Genomic DNA, 15,879 nt, shown 5'->3' on the forward strand with positions numbered 1-15,879 from the left:
CTGCAGTTGCCCAGAAGAGTGTTGTCTATGTGCGTCTCTGCGCTGCTATTTCTTTTGTGCCGCGCGCTCCCACTTGGCTTCCGGGTTCGTGCTACTTCCTCTTAACCGTTGCGCTGCTTGCTCGAATGCTTATGTTGCTTGATCAAAAAAAGGCCAAGTCAACATGCCGAGCGCGGGAATGAGAGCTTCCGGGAAGCTCTCTAAACGATTCAGGAGGGGATCCTGAAGGAAACGGTTGCTCACTGCATTGCTAAATCGGTTCCGTGGTTGCATAGAGAGTTCTGTGTTGTAAATTTGGTTACAGGTTTCGGAGAAGCTCAATTGCCATCATTGATTGCCAATAGGAGATTTTGAAAGTTTGTATAGTTTGTATAGTTTGTTTGAAACTGTATCTTAACCCAGCTGTGTGCCAACCCACAAATAGTCGACGACGGACGTTTAGGGTTATTTTGCTAAGGAGCCAATTTCTGAAAAAAACTTTTCTTTCAAAGGGAAATTCTTCTGAATTTCCAAAGGATTTATTTTACCCGAATTTCAGTTGGATTTTTTTTTATTCCATGGGAAATTTCTCAAAGTATGCAGAAAAAACTGGGATTTTCAGTGAAAATTTGTTCTGCAATTATATTAAAAAATGTTCTAAATTTCTAATAAAAATCACAATTTTCGTTATTCATTCGCATTTCATTTCGCATTCCTTAGCTCAGCGAGAAAAATGTGTGCCTTCAAAGCAAGATTGTGCTGAGAAAGGAGGTCATGATGAAACTAGGGTAGATAACTCCTCCGACTTCCATGTGGCATATCCAAATCTATTTACGAATGCAAACTATAGCAGTTTTCACTAAAAATATAAGTTCGTCCCAGCTGGGGAAGGTAATACCAGTAAAGACAGATATTGAATTGATTCTAAGAGTAAACCATCGTATCGCGCTTCCTACTCAAATATTCAAAATACATGGCGGAAATGTCGCACATCCTCAAAGAGAAGCAGTTAAGATATACTTTAACGGCAGAATGCTGTCGGCTACAAAGTACCGACTTGTAAAAATTTCTTCACTGTACCGGAGATGTAATTGAAATATATATTTTTATGCGACCATTAAAATTCTAACCGGGTGAAGATGATGCTCATGCGAACGAGCAACGAGCAGAGAAAAAAAATCTCACACCCTGCCTTGGGATATGTTTTTATTTCTTTTCCGGTACTTCCTCCCCCCACCCCGCCAAATAAGGCCGTCCGGGAGGTTGGCTATAACAATATTAGCACGCAAAGGTGAAACCAGCCAGCAGCCTAACAAGGCGATTACGGGAGCAGGACCGAAAAAAAGACCCATTAGGTGTTTGGGCGGCTTGGTTACCCTCGCAGCAGGGTTGAGTGGGAGCAAACGCATAGCAAGGTGCGCGGGACGCGACCCGTGAAACAGAAAGGTGCTGGATGAAATCCGGCACAGAACCGTGATATCTTGGCAGGATTCGCAGCAGCCAGCGTCGGCAACGAGCGAAACCGTTCATTATTAAAACATCAAAGTCAATATCGCCATAATGCGATGCGAGCGATTCTGCGGGATGATACGGCGGCCGTGGCGTTGCTCTGCGTTTTGGTACGACTCGGGAATTCCTGTGTGGTTTGGTTGGACCGTGGTTGAGGAACGGAAAAAAAAGTCGAATGAATATCCACCACCATTGCTTTTTTTGCAGGCGGTTCTATATGAGATAGAATTTCCATACGATGAAGATGTGGCAGAATTTAAAATAATAATTTTTAAAAAGCAAGCTCGCATCGATTTTTTGAAAATTATTCAATTAATTTCTATAATATTTGTTTAAAATCAGTTGTGGCGTTTAAAAGTTATGGTAAATATGGAGAAAAATTAAATTGAAATAAGCATTTCTGGTAAACCAAAATAAAAACTTCCCCTAAAAATTAGATATTTTTCATAAAAAAATAGGAAATTGACAATAAAGAAGTCAGGGTAAGAGCAATAAACAAATATAAAATTTTTACAAAATGCAAAATCTCCATAAACAATTAAGATTTTTTTACAAAACAATAAAATGGAATTATATAAAAAGAGTTTTCCATAAAGAAATCAAAATGTTCCACGAAAAAAATACAAAATTTCCATAAATAAATCAATGTTAGCATTAAACAATTACAAAAATTTCCACAAATCAATTTTTTTGCAAGAAAAAAAATTTCTGCCGAATAATATATTGTATTTTTTCCGTTGAACATTTTGATTTTTTTATAGAAAGTTCTTCTTTTATAATTGCAATTTTTGCTTTTAAAGTGCTAATTTATCTTTGTTTTGTGGAAAATTCTCAATAGTTTATGGAAATTTTGCATTATTTGTGGAAATTTTATATTTATTTGTTGGTCAATTGACCCTGATTGACAATTTTTTATTTTTTTTATGGAAAATTTCCAATTCTTCAAATAAATTTTATTTGGCTGCCGATTCTGATTTACTTTTAGTTTTATAGGGGGAAATGCTAAGAAAGAAACAGTGATGGCATTTAATGCAGCAGCATGACAGCTAACCTTGAAGAACGCCTCGGTCGCTGCTAACAGATGTGTGAATAAAGCTGTTGTCATGTGGTACGCAAGAACCACAGTCAGTTCTTCTCAGGATTACCAATTATGATACGAAAAGAGATCTTTTACACTGGTGAAAATTATCCCCCCGACACAGTTTCAGAACAATGCGTACTTTGGGGGTCATTTTTCTCAAATAAACTCTCTCTTGTATAAAATGAGTGTCCTGAAATTGTCCGATTTTTTCAATAATACCCCAATCAATCACTAACAGAAATCGAACGGCGATCCTCACGAGCAAATTTTTCTTGAGTGCTGGTGTTGCCGATGACGAATACCTAATGTGACCAGATATATTTTGTTCCAGCGCGGGACAAAATTTGTTAAATCCTTGTTTTTATTCAAAAATAGCTTTATGTACCCGGCCTTGCTCGGAATTGCCAGTTTGATTCGCAGTTTTTTTTTCACAATCGGAAAATGAATAAACCAATTGGTCAACAGGATAATTGCGTTTTCTTATCGATACTTCATCATTTGATCAGAAGAAGGCAGATTTCATTTGAAAACATTGACTGGTTTTGAAGAAGGGAGCAAACCCATAATCGCCATATTCCGGGCAAACGTTTATTTCTAAAGAAGGAAAAACATCCACCGATGCCTTTATTCCGGGCAAACGTCTATTTTTAAAGAAGGGATCACATTCACCATCCAGAAGGAAACACATTATTCATTGGTTGTCACTGGGCAACCATAATTTCGATAAATGGTTAAATTGATCGATAACTAAACAATACGATAATGGGTTCAGAAGTTAGGCTGGAGCATACACACAAACATACAAACATTGAGTTTTATATATCTCAGGTACTTATTCAAAGGACGTATGTGATTTTGTAAACAAAGATGCATACGTCGATTTGTCAAATATGATGGCACTCCTACGCAAACCAACACAACGAACATGTAGCCGAAACCTCCCCTACCTGTATGTGGCGATGGTTTGCGTGGGAGTGCTATCAGATTGCAGAAATCAACGTTTAAATTTTGTTTACAAAATCACATACGTCACATACGTTGAATAAGTATCCGAGATATATAGATAGCTAATAGCTATATGTATTCGGCTTTGCTAGGGACTGAAAAGTAAATTATTCAATTAAAATGTCCAATGCTGTAGCACAAAACCCACAGAGGTAGATCTACCGCTCATAGAATTGTTCCTTTGTATCAATCTATTTTTATATATTTGTTTGGCCCTTCTACCTTTTCAATAAACATCTTCCAAAAATAGAGAATAAGTGTACCAAATCTGGTTGTAATTTATCCTGGGAGTTACACTGAATTGCTCATTTTTTAAAGACAACCCTTCCCCATAACTTCCCTTTTTCCCCAATGACCCTCCCACCTCCTTTGTTATCTTCTCCTTGGGATAGAAAATGTGTACACCAATTTTGGTTGAAATCGGTCCTGGGAGTTAGGTGTTACACTGAATTGCTCTTTTCTAAATACAACCCTTCCCCTTACCATCCCTTTTTCCCAATGATCATACCACCCTTTGTTATTTTCTCCTTAGGATAGAGAATGTGTGTACCAAATTTGGATGAAATCGGTCCAGGGGTTCAAAAGATACACTGAATTGCTTGTTTTCTGAACAATACCCTCCCCCAGCCCCTCCCTCTTTACCAAATTACACTTCCATATGATCGACTACTCTTAGTGAATATGTGTACAAAATTTGGTTGATATGGGTACTGGGGTTGGGAGTTACACTGAATTGCTCGTTTTATAAAGACAACCCTCCCCATACCCTCCCTTTTTTTACAATGACCGCCCCACCCGCTTTGTTATCTTTTGTTTAGGTAGAGAATGTTTGTATCAAATTTGGTTGAAATCGGTGCAGGGGTTCAGAATTTACTCTGAATTACCTGTTTTCTGAACCATACCCCTCCTCCAGACCCTCCCCCCTTTCAAAGATTACACTCTCATATGGTTGTCTCCTTATATTGAATATGTGTACAAAATTTGATTGAAATCGGCCCTAGGAGATGCAAGTTACACATAATTGTTCGTTTTCTAAACAAAACCCCTCCCCCTTTTCTAAATGACCCTCCCACCCCCTTTGTCAACTTCCCCTGAGGATAGAGAACGTGTGTACCAAATTTGGTTGAATTCGGCCAAGTGGTTCAGAAGTAGTTAGCGAACATACATACATAGATTGATTTTTATATATATAGATAGAAGATAGAAGATAGATGTGCTTAAGTCAAAATTTTAAAATTTGATAAACCCCACTGGGACTCGCTTGGCCCTGGATCAATCACACAATCTCACCTCTCTTGTGAATGAATGAATCTGTTCAACTTTTTACAACGGTGCGAGTTCCTGATGGTTAAACTTATTTGTATTGGTTGCATGATTCTTTTAGCTAACATTCAAAGTGATCGTATTATTCGTTTCATGCAATTAGGCAGAGCGCTCAAATTTGCTTAAAATGCCTACATCTTACTCAGGATTTTTATTATTCCCCGCAAACTGACAGATCATAAATTTTTCCGTAAGCTTGAAACAAAAAAAGATACGAGCTACTTAAAATTCGTCGAACTTGCTTAGATTTCAAGTAAAGTTTTTACTGAAATAATAACAACATACGAACTCGATGTAAGTTGAAATTGTTGAGCTAGGGATCCTACATTCAGAGATCTTTAGCCAACTATCCTTTCAGAACTGTCAGAATCTGGGCCAAAGGACCATTGTTTTTTTTTATTATTTCTAGTTGTTGACTTCTACTGTAGTGTTGATTTTCGAGATTTTTCGGCAATGCAGTCTGATTTATTAGAACATATTTTTAAATTTTGTCCAGCATTTCGTCATCGGGTTCGATGTCCTCTTCCAGGAGAAAAATATTGATCGCTTTTTGTTAAGTATGATAGGCGTTCCGTAACAAAGAGCAAACCATTTTTTTCCCTGAAGAAGACATCGAACCCGATGTCGAAACGTTGGACAAAATTTAAAAATTTGTTCTAATAAATCAGACTGTATAGTAGCAAAATCTCGAAAATTTATTATTTCTGTGAATTTTTAAATGATTTCAGTTCTTCACTGTAAAAGCATTGTTATTGTTGCAGATTGAGTAAAATATTCCTCAATAGCACGTTCAAACCTTCTATTTCACTTATTATAGCTCTTTTAGTAGATATCCAATTGAATCATTCCTCGTTCTCGTGTCCATGAGGATTTGACCAGGATCCCTAGAATACAACAAAGCAGGCTTGTCAAAATTCCTCAAACTCGAGAAATTTTTGGACGAAATAAAATTGTAAACCGGCAAACACGTGTTTTGAGTGAGCGCTTGTGCTGCCGCTCGGCGTTGCACTACCACAGTGCACAGTTGTTTAGCTCTTTCTTAATCTATTTGTTACTGATGATAATTTTATTTAAGATGTAAGAAATATAATTTGGACGCAGAAAAGAGGTTTAAACCACATGCGAGTGTGGCCGTGGCATTGGGTGAAAGACCACTCATCAAGCCTCCGGAGCGATGCTTTGTATGTGACGAAAATCGAAAACCATTAATCAATATAATAAATTTTCAAAATCTTATATGTTCTTGAAGAACGTTTACTAAATTACTGCTATTTATTAAATATTTCTTTATTTCGCGGGACATTATATCTTGAAATAAGTGAAACGCGGGGCATTTCGCGGGACTCTTTTTAGCGCGGGACTAATGGCGAAAAAGCGGGACTGTCCCGCGAATCGCGGGACGTCTGGTCACCTTACGAATACCGCTCAATAATGTTCTATCAAATCGCTGCAGATGTCTTCGATGTGTATAAGACAGCTGAAAACTTTTTCTTGAGTGCTGCTGCAGCTAACGACAACCCAACTACTCATTGATTTACGGCTAAAAACCACCGTGATAAACACATTTTCTGCAGCAACATAAACCATCGCTGTATGATATTTCGCTGTTGGATCCTTACCGACAACATTTGTGGAGTAACTAGACTCGTTCGAGACAATGGCCAAATAGCTTACTGTCAAGTATATAAACAGGATGAGTTAAATTATTAATAAATTATTTCCCAATACATGAATATCACATGAGGTGGACGGATTACGGTTCTTTACGAATTTCGGTCCCCTACGGTATCCGATACGATTTGTATCAAAAGCTATTTCTGAAAAAAAAAACAAAGAAATTTCAGGAGGAGTTTTGTTTTATATTTTCGTATATCTCCGATCGTACTTTTACAGGAGAAATCCGACGGTATTTTCACAAAGAAATTTCCACAAGAATTTTATTAGAAGTTCAATAAATAAATTTCCACAGTCTAAAAAGGATTTCTGAACCATTTAAAATTCTAAAAATTAATTTAAAAAAATTAGATGAATTTCCGCAGAAATTCTTGGAGCGATGACTGTAATAAAAGCTGCAAGAATGCCGCCTTGAAAGAAAGAATTCCCCGAAGGTTGCCCGAAGCGGTTCACCAAAGAATTTCTGCAAAAATGTCCAATGCGATTTCCTGAAGGAATTCATGGAGGAATTTCTTGAAAGTATTCCCGGAAGAATTTTTCCAGACAGTCCCAGACAAATCGTATCGGATATTCCTTAGCTCTAAACTGAGGATATCCTATGACAAGTGTACGCATGAATATGAATTGATTTACGTTTTTTTACGAATGAAGTATCACAAGTCAGTCAAATCCTGCTAACGCATTATATTAGAACCGCGTCACGCATTGAGTGTCAACGGAGCAAGAATATGCAACGATAGTTATCCGAAGCACAGAGAAATAGATCACAACCCCATTGGCGTTGTTGCACTAGTAGACAGAAAAATCCTCGCCCGTAATCCATTGTCAAGAGGGATGTAGCGCTCATAATTCAAACAAACCAGTTTGCAATCACCCACAATGTGAAAGCTTTCGCTACCATCCACCAATCATTGTTAAAACTCTAAAAGGGTTTTTAGTGCTTATACGAATCGAGTGGTAGCAATCGACCATCCCGCTCAGAAGTGGATTTTTTATCTACACTCCAGAAAAAAATGATGTCGCAATGTGTATGACACACCGGATAGTGTACGAAGTGAAGGTAGCTCCTAACTCCACGGAGAGAATGTTAGCAATGAATGCAACCGAGTGTGCAGTTTTATATTGTCATATAAAAGATTATTGCTGAATCGTGACAAATCAATGACTGTTCTACCCTCGGCAACTCAGGATACCGAGAGCGCCGGATTAGGATGCAGAGCTTCCCATTTTTTTCCTCCACCTTCTCCCAACAGCGAGCCGCATCTATGACAACGAACGGCATCTGGATGCATCGACACAAATCCACTCTAGCGTAAGCGGAAACTCGCTCCTCTCGGTCCCTATTGCTGGCAAAACAAAAAATGTTGGAGAAACATCGTAAATGGAACCGGATCAATACCTGGCCCTGGTTGCCTCGACCAACATCTTGCGGCAATAATACTCAAATCTCGCGTCCATTACCGTTTGTTCACATCTCGTACGGGCAAATGGCATGAAATGCACCGTGAAATCATTCGCAGGAAGATTTTATTCAGTATGTAACAGATGCTTGTAAGAATGAAATTCCAATGCTTAGATTATCATAAATATATTACTATGAAAACATTTCTTTTATTTAAATACTGTTATTGCATTTTGTATAAATTTTTAGTACGTTCCACTTTGCATATTTCTACCCGAAACACCTTCAATCGATTACTGTCTTGTTTCTGAAGAATTTGGAGGAATGCATACATTGGTCCACCCTCCCCAGCTTAGGTGCGAGCAATATCGCTGATCCCTCGAAATGGAGCTATTATTTTCAAAATCACATCGATCGTAATATGTTTTATACCACTGAGTGCCATCCACCATAAAAACCACTTCAATAAAACAATATTTTCCTTGCCTCTCCCGTCTCGATTACAGATTTCCGACGATGATCGTATGAGCTTGACGACGGCCGTGTCAGATGAGGACGACGGGGAAAGCGTGATGGCTTCACCGTACAAAGCGAAAGCCACTGGCACCGCCGCAGCATCGTTCAATTGTACCGGAGCGGTTCGGAAAGCGGGGTAAGTCTCTTTGATATTTCTATACTCGTTCTTGAAACTTGTCAGCAGTTGACCAATCATTTTTTTTTTCTTCATCGGGGCAATATGCCCTAGCTAAGCATAGACTGCTTTTATGCCTTAGTTATAACGATTTTCATGGGTGTTTCTAACTCACGCAACAGCTAAACAAAATAGTTAGCTGATGCCATATTAAAATTAGAAAAATCTCAATAATATTGATAATATTCACATTTCAAAAAAGTGGTGATATTTCGTTGCCGGAAAATTCATGAGACAAAACGCCTTTTAGCAGGCAGCTCTTATGGAACAACGTACCATTCGTACCAACGCACATCAGCATTCTGGTATGGACAGTGTGTGGAGACGCAAGTACATTGTAGGATAGTTCCACTAGGGCGTTTTGCCTCGCCGAAATGTTAAATGTTTCATCAAAATGTGGAAAATTTCAGTTTTTCCTACATTCCTATCTGTTATTTTGACACATTTTTCGCCTAACCTACATAATTTCGCGTCTAGTTTTATTAAGGCTATCTCAAACATGGTAAATATAAGTGAATACCCGAAAGTCGTTTTGCCCCGGGGGGCGTTTTGGGGCCTCTTCACCTAAATATAAGTTAATACCCGAAAGTCGTTTTGCCCCGGAGCGGAGGGGGGGGGGTTGAGGCATGTTCCCCTACCACTGTCATGTCCGTATGCAACAACTAAACATTCCACAACAGCTCTATAACTCATGCTGCAAAATTGGCCCTGACGGCAGCGCAAAAACAAAATGGGTCTGGGTGATACTTTTTTATTTCACCCGGCAAGGCATATAGGACGTCACTTTTTATATTTGTCGATTTAAACGTAAAAACACGTTTTAGCCGAAATAGTTTGATTTTTCGGGTTTAGGGGAAGGGGGGGCAATATGCCCTAGCTAAGCAAACACTGCTCTATTGTCTTATTTGTAACGCTATTCATGGGTATTTTTACATTATGCATCACTTGAACAAGGTAGCTAGTTGATGCCATTCAAAAATTGTCAAAAATCTCAATCATATTGATAATATTCACATTTCAAAAAAGTGGTGATATTTTGTTGCCGGAAAACTCATGAGGCCAAACGCCTTTCAGCTGGCGGCTCCTAGGAAACAAAGTACCACGCGTCGGCGAATCAGCATTCTAGTATGGATAGTGCGTGGAGACGCAAGTACTTTGTAGGCTATTGCCACTAGGGCGTTTTGCCTCGCCAAAATGTTAGATGTTTCTTCAAAATGTGGAAATTTTTGGTTTTTCCGACCTTCCCATGCACTATTTTGAAACTTTCTTCGCCTAACCTACATAATTTTAGATCTAGTTTTGTTACGGACATCTTAATGACGGTAAATATGAGGGAAACCACAAAAGGCGATTTGCATCGGGGGGGGCGTTTTGGGGCCTCTTCCCCTATTTACTTTTTGATTTACTTTCAGATTGGCAACACAAAAGTTTAATTATTTCGATTAAAAAAACATGTGTTGATAGGTAGCCTAACATGTAGTTTTCAAAAATTCTCACCCTACGTATTTAAAAGTTTTAGTGCTTTTATAAACCTGTGAAATAGGAATTGAAATTGTGATGCACCTTTTTCGAATGGCATTTCTTTATGTTTACGTTTTGAGTGGCCCTTTTCAGATGTTAAGCGAGATATCCAGCTTTCCACGCTCGCCATAATGGCGACTGCCATAAAATAATTTGACACTAACTGCTTCCGACGCCGAATTGCTTTCGACGCTGCAAAGTATCTTAGCAACTATTCATTTTGTTTATTTACTGAAAAAATCGAAAAAGCGTTTGCAAATTATTAGCTTTGATTTTATAAAACTTCTAATATTTTTACATTTCCAGGACATTTTCCAACAGCTATTCAGGAGCGGAGTCTTTAACGAGTTTTACCAACTAATGAATGTATTTATATGGATGACTGTCTTTCCTGACCAGAAATAATGTGGATTTAAAATGTTTTCGGCTATGCACTTTGCTGCATTCTCAATCCGTTTGTCAGTAATGACTAAGGCTTACGAAAGTATTGGCATGCGAGTCCTGACTAATGAGCAGCTTGAAGTAGCTCGAACCTTTTCCCCTCCCGCTTGGTTCCATTTTGTTGACAAAAAAGAAGGAGTAGGATGGGAGAAACCTTGGGCTACCTCAACCTACAGATTAGACAGCAATATTGTTAGCATCCATCTTCATTGATGGGGGACGAACATCAGGGAGCTCTGGGGTTTATTATGCTGTTTCCCTGCGTGTTAGTCGTTTTTCAAACTGACCGTTTTTTTTTTTCAAGGATTTTTTCCGAATTTTCACGAGAAGTTCTTTCGAATAGTAATGGGGTTCCCGTGGAAATTCGGAACAATTTTCTTTGGACATTCAGTTGAATTTATCGTAACAATTTGGAATAATTGCCAATTATCAACGGGAAATTCTTCTTTATTCCAATGACAAATTCTTCCGTATTTCCACGAGAAATCCATAACCATTCGAAACTAGTTTCGGTTTGGGATGTCTAAGAATTTCTCGTTGATATTTGTGAAAATTAAAAGTAGGAAATTTGAAAGAAAGCTAAAAGAAGCTGACTATTATTAAATTGATATTATTATGTGCATCAAACACAAGCAATTAGTTTGCGCGATGGTTACATTTTCAAATAAATATTAATCATTCAAGGAAATAATAACATCATTCAAGGAATTAACTTTTAGATCTTCAATGAATAGCTATCAATATTCATGAACAGTAATATGATTCTAATATTTCTATATGAGCTCAAAAATGTGAAGCTTTAGCTTTTTTTAGCAGAAATTCTTAAGCAGACTGACATTGCATAATCCCCAAGAACCAGAAAGGTCTTCTATGTTGGTTGGACGTGGTTGAGCGGTTGGATGTGGGATGCGTCAGGGGCCATCGACGAAAGCATCCAAAATCTACATTACTGGTCAGATGAGCCTGCGGTCATCCACATATATGCATTCAGTAATTGTAAAAATCGTTAAATGTATCCACTCCTGACTAAATGTTGGAAGGTGTCCTGGAAATAGAAAATCAATATATTTTAATTGAATCGAGGCTGATAGTACAATGGCAAACACTTTTCCTGAGTTTTCAGTAAATAAACAAAACGAATTAATTGCTTAGATACCACGCAGCGTCGAAGGCGGTTCGGCGTCGGAAGCAGATACTGTCAAATTATTTTATGGCAACCGCCATTATGGCGAGCGTGGAAAGCTGGATATCCGGAATACCCTCTCAAGAACATCTCTCAGGGGAACGATTGTTGCACCTATCAGAGATAAACTTTTTCTTGAGCCTTAAGGGTAATGAAGATCAGCAGCCAGTCACTTAGATGCTTAGCTTTGACTGACTGTACTATAAGGTGGCTCAAAACTTTTTTTCAATTTTCTTATGGGCCTACCTCTTATTCGGTTCTATTTGATACTCTAAACAAAAAATTTCAGCCAAATCAGTAAGCTCGTTAGAAATTTATACGAAAAAATGTGTGAAGACCCGGATAAAAAATACAATAGGTTTACAATAAAATATTATAAAAATACAATAAACTCTACTATTCCCATATTATACCAATCAAGTTGCCATATTGTTATTCTATAGACCAATGCAAACTGTAACTTAACCTCACTTATTTTGACAGTTCACAGAGCTTGTTTACAAGGTGATAGAAAAATCGATGAGGGGAAAATTAAAATTCATATTTTTAATTTAAAATTGCTGTGATCCAAATATTTCATTGATATTCTTTGCATTCAGCATGAAATCAATCACAAAGGACATCTACGTGCGAATAAAATGACGAAACAATTTTATCGGAAGCTTCGCCGGAGGCTAAGTCCCGGTGAAAAAGCTCTGTGAACTGTCAACCTACGTCATCATGCACTGGTCTATTATACGTACAATAGATTCTATTACCGGCAAAATGAGGGCAATACAATTACAATAATGTCTATTGTAGTGGGCCCTCCTTAGCCGTGCGGTAAGACGCGCGGCTACAAAGCAAGACCATGCTGAGGGTGGCTGGGTTCGATTCCCGGTGCCGGTCTAGGCAATTTTCGGTTTGGAAATTGTCTCGACTTCCTTGGGCATAAAAGTATCATCGTGCTAGCCTCATGATATACGAATGCAAAAATGGTAACTTGGCTTAGAAACCTCGCAGTTAATAACTGTGGAAGTGCTTAATGAACACTAAGCTGCGAGGCGGCTCTGTCCCAGTGTGGGGATGTAATGCCAATAAGAAGAAGAAGAAGAAGAAGAATGTCTATTGTAATGGCAAAATTTTGTTTGAGAAGAAATCGATTTTTTTTTATTGTAAAGATACATAACAACTCCCATTTTTTATTGTATGGTAGAAAACAATATAATCTGATGTTATTCTATTGTGAATGAGCCAATTAAGGTCACTTCTGACGGAATCCAATTTTAAAAGTACTCGCGTTTTCAAGGGCACACCATTCGATACGGAAGCAACGCACAACTGTCATTTTTATTTTTTCATGCATGCTGCGACGTAGCAAAGCTGAAAAAATAAAAATGACAGTTGTGCGTTGCTCCCGTATCGAATGGTGTGCCCTTGAAAACGCGAGTACTTTGAAAATTGGATTCCGTCAGGAGTGACCTTAATAAAGTTTGGCGTAATTACCATTCATTTCATCGTACTGGTACAATTATTTCTACTGTTTTTCTATTGAGATTTTTATCTGGGGATACATCGAAAAACAGTGGTTTGCTGTTAGTTGACACCATTTACGGTGAAGAACTATGATACTCATTCAGTTCTTACAAAATTAAATACAGAATGTTATTCTGAAAGCTGCGAGAAGATTCGAGTATATCCGGGAAAGTTATTTATATTTTACTGGAGTGTTGAATGAGTTAATAAATTACTTTTCATGAGTAAAAGAAACGAAATTTGCTCGAACCCCACTTCTTAATAATGTTCCTAACTTTACCGGGTAAACACCAATCTTCTCGCGGTTTTCTGCATAACAATCTGTGTTTAATTCTGCATGAACTGAATGAGTATCATAGTTCTTTAACGTAAATGGTGCCATCTATCTGCACATTTCTGTTTTTCGATGTTTCTCCATACATTTTTCCGTATACATTTCCAAAAAGTTAAGTATCACCCAACCAGAGATTGCAACATTTTATTGCAATCTCGCATTAGTTTCGTGTACAGTTTGCCATAATTTGCGACATATGCTCAGATTGTATTAAGTAAACGGCAGGCCCTTGCATTAGGTCTCCGGCCACGAGAAAATAAGAACTGGTTATGTGTTAGTGTCTACATTGAATCTAATTTTACACTCCCCCATCGAGGAGTGCAATGCTGTATACTTCGACAACCTCAGCAACCATACAAAAAAATTCGGTCAAAGACGGGAATCGAACCCGGACCCTCCACCCTTAGCACATCTTGACTGACGCGCCATCCATCTGGACTATTTATCAGATGAGGAACATCGTGCCCAAAGGCAATCATAATCCACGTTTCATGCTATGCGGATGTGACAAGTGGAAGGGTAACAGGGATAGCAATGAATGATACGAGTGGAATAAGCATCATGCATATTTGTGTCCTTTTCCGTTATCAAGCTAAATGGAATCAGGAAGACTGTGTGGGTTAAAGTCATATTGCTGTACACGATTCATATACTTGTTCTAGGAGGAGCCAACGAGATTCGTTTGGATGTATTGATCGAAACCAAATAAACCGACTTAATGCAATGAGCTGTATTAACAAGTATGACATTCTCTGATCGGTTTGAATGCGAGATTTGATACAAAATGCTTGATACAAAGAATGTCACACAGATTTGTTTTGGGTGTACCACCCAAACATTGACCGATTTGGCAGAAATTCTGTTTGGAGTATCATGGCATCAAATAAAACCGAAAAAGAGAGCGGCCCATCAACAAATTTGCAATAAGTTAAACCAAATTAACCCCGGGCAGCAGGGACTATGTCCAAGGGCTTGACGATCCCTCCCCAGGCCATCTGCGAGTTGTGGCGCCTGCCTAGGATGTGGTGGGGTTTGACAGTGGGCCCTGTTAAACCTCTATAAAAAGCTGCATGTATCCGCAAGTAGGCTCCGCCAAAGCGACCGTGTGCCGCTCAAAGCGCACAAGCCCAAGTCCTGGTGTTAGGTGGGACGCTAAACAGCCCTGACACGACGGCCCTCCGACGAGATAGGAGGTTTGCGCAGGCCCAATAAGCCGCCTTTAAAAACAACTATTACGAACGACATAGACGATAATACGACTCGATACAATCGGCAACGACCTAGGCGACGAATAAAGGATCACGATTGGAAGCTTGGAACATGGAACTGCAAGTCGCTAGGCTTCGCAGGTTGCGACAGGATAATCTACGATGAATTACATCCCCGCAACTTCGATGTCGTAGCGCTGCAGTGAATCTGCTGGACAGGACAGAAAGTGTGGAAAAGCGGGCATCGAGCGGCTACCTTCTACCAAAGCTGTGGCACCACCAACGAGCTGGGAACCGGCTTCATAGTGCTGGGGAAGATGCGCCAACGCGTGATTGGGTGGCAGCCAATCAACGCAAGGATGTGCAAGCTGAGGATAAAAGGCCGTTTCTTCAACTATAGCATCATCAACGTGCACTGCCCACACGAAGGGAGATCCGACGACGAGAAAGAAGCGTTCTATGCGCAGCTGGAGCAGACATACGATGGATGCCCACTGCGGGACGTCAAAATCGTCATCGGTGACATGAACGCTCAGGTAGGAAGGAAGGAAATGTATAGACCGGTCATCGGACCGGATAGTCTGCATACCGTATCGAACGACAACGGCCAACGATGCATAAACTTTGCAGCCTCCCGCGGAATGGTAGTCCGAAGCACTTTCTTCCCCCGCAAGAATATCCACAAGGCCACATGGAAATCACCTAATCAAGTAACGGAAAATCAAATCGACCACGTTCTAATCGACGGTAAATTCTTCTCCGACATCACGAACGTACGCACTTACCGCAGTGCGAATATTGAATCCGACCACTACCTCGTCGCAGTATGTCTGCGCTCAAAACTCTCGACGGTGATCAACACGCGTCGGAGTCGTCCGCCGCGGCTTAACATTGGGCGGCTACAAGACGGTAGACTAGCCCAAGACTACGCGCAGCAGCTGGAAGTGGCACTCCCAACGGAAGAGCAGCTAGGCGTAGCATCTCTTGAAGATGGGTGGAGAGATATTCGATCC

General features: G+C 39.4%; 1 protein-coding gene across 2 annotated transcripts in view; it reads left to right on the forward strand.

Annotated features, from left to right (window-relative positions):
• The window catches only part of LOC134210688 (protein still life, isoform SIF type 1), a 426,260-nt gene that overhangs the window by 356,248 nt on the left and 54,133 nt on the right, over nt 1–15,879 (forward strand). For both annotated transcript variants that reach the window (XM_062686893.1, XM_062686894.1), the window contains one exon: nt 8,480–8,625. In XM_062686893.1, coding sequence (XP_062542877.1) covers nt 8,480–8,625 — 146 coding nt within the window. The remainder of the gene's footprint in view (nt 1–8,479; nt 8,626–15,879) is intronic.

Source organism: Armigeres subalbatus, chromosome 2 (assembly GCF_024139115.2).
Source record: "Armigeres subalbatus isolate Guangzhou_Male chromosome 2, GZ_Asu_2, whole genome shotgun sequence".
NCBI lineage: Eukaryota > Metazoa > Arthropoda > Insecta > Diptera > Culicidae > Armigeres > Armigeres subalbatus.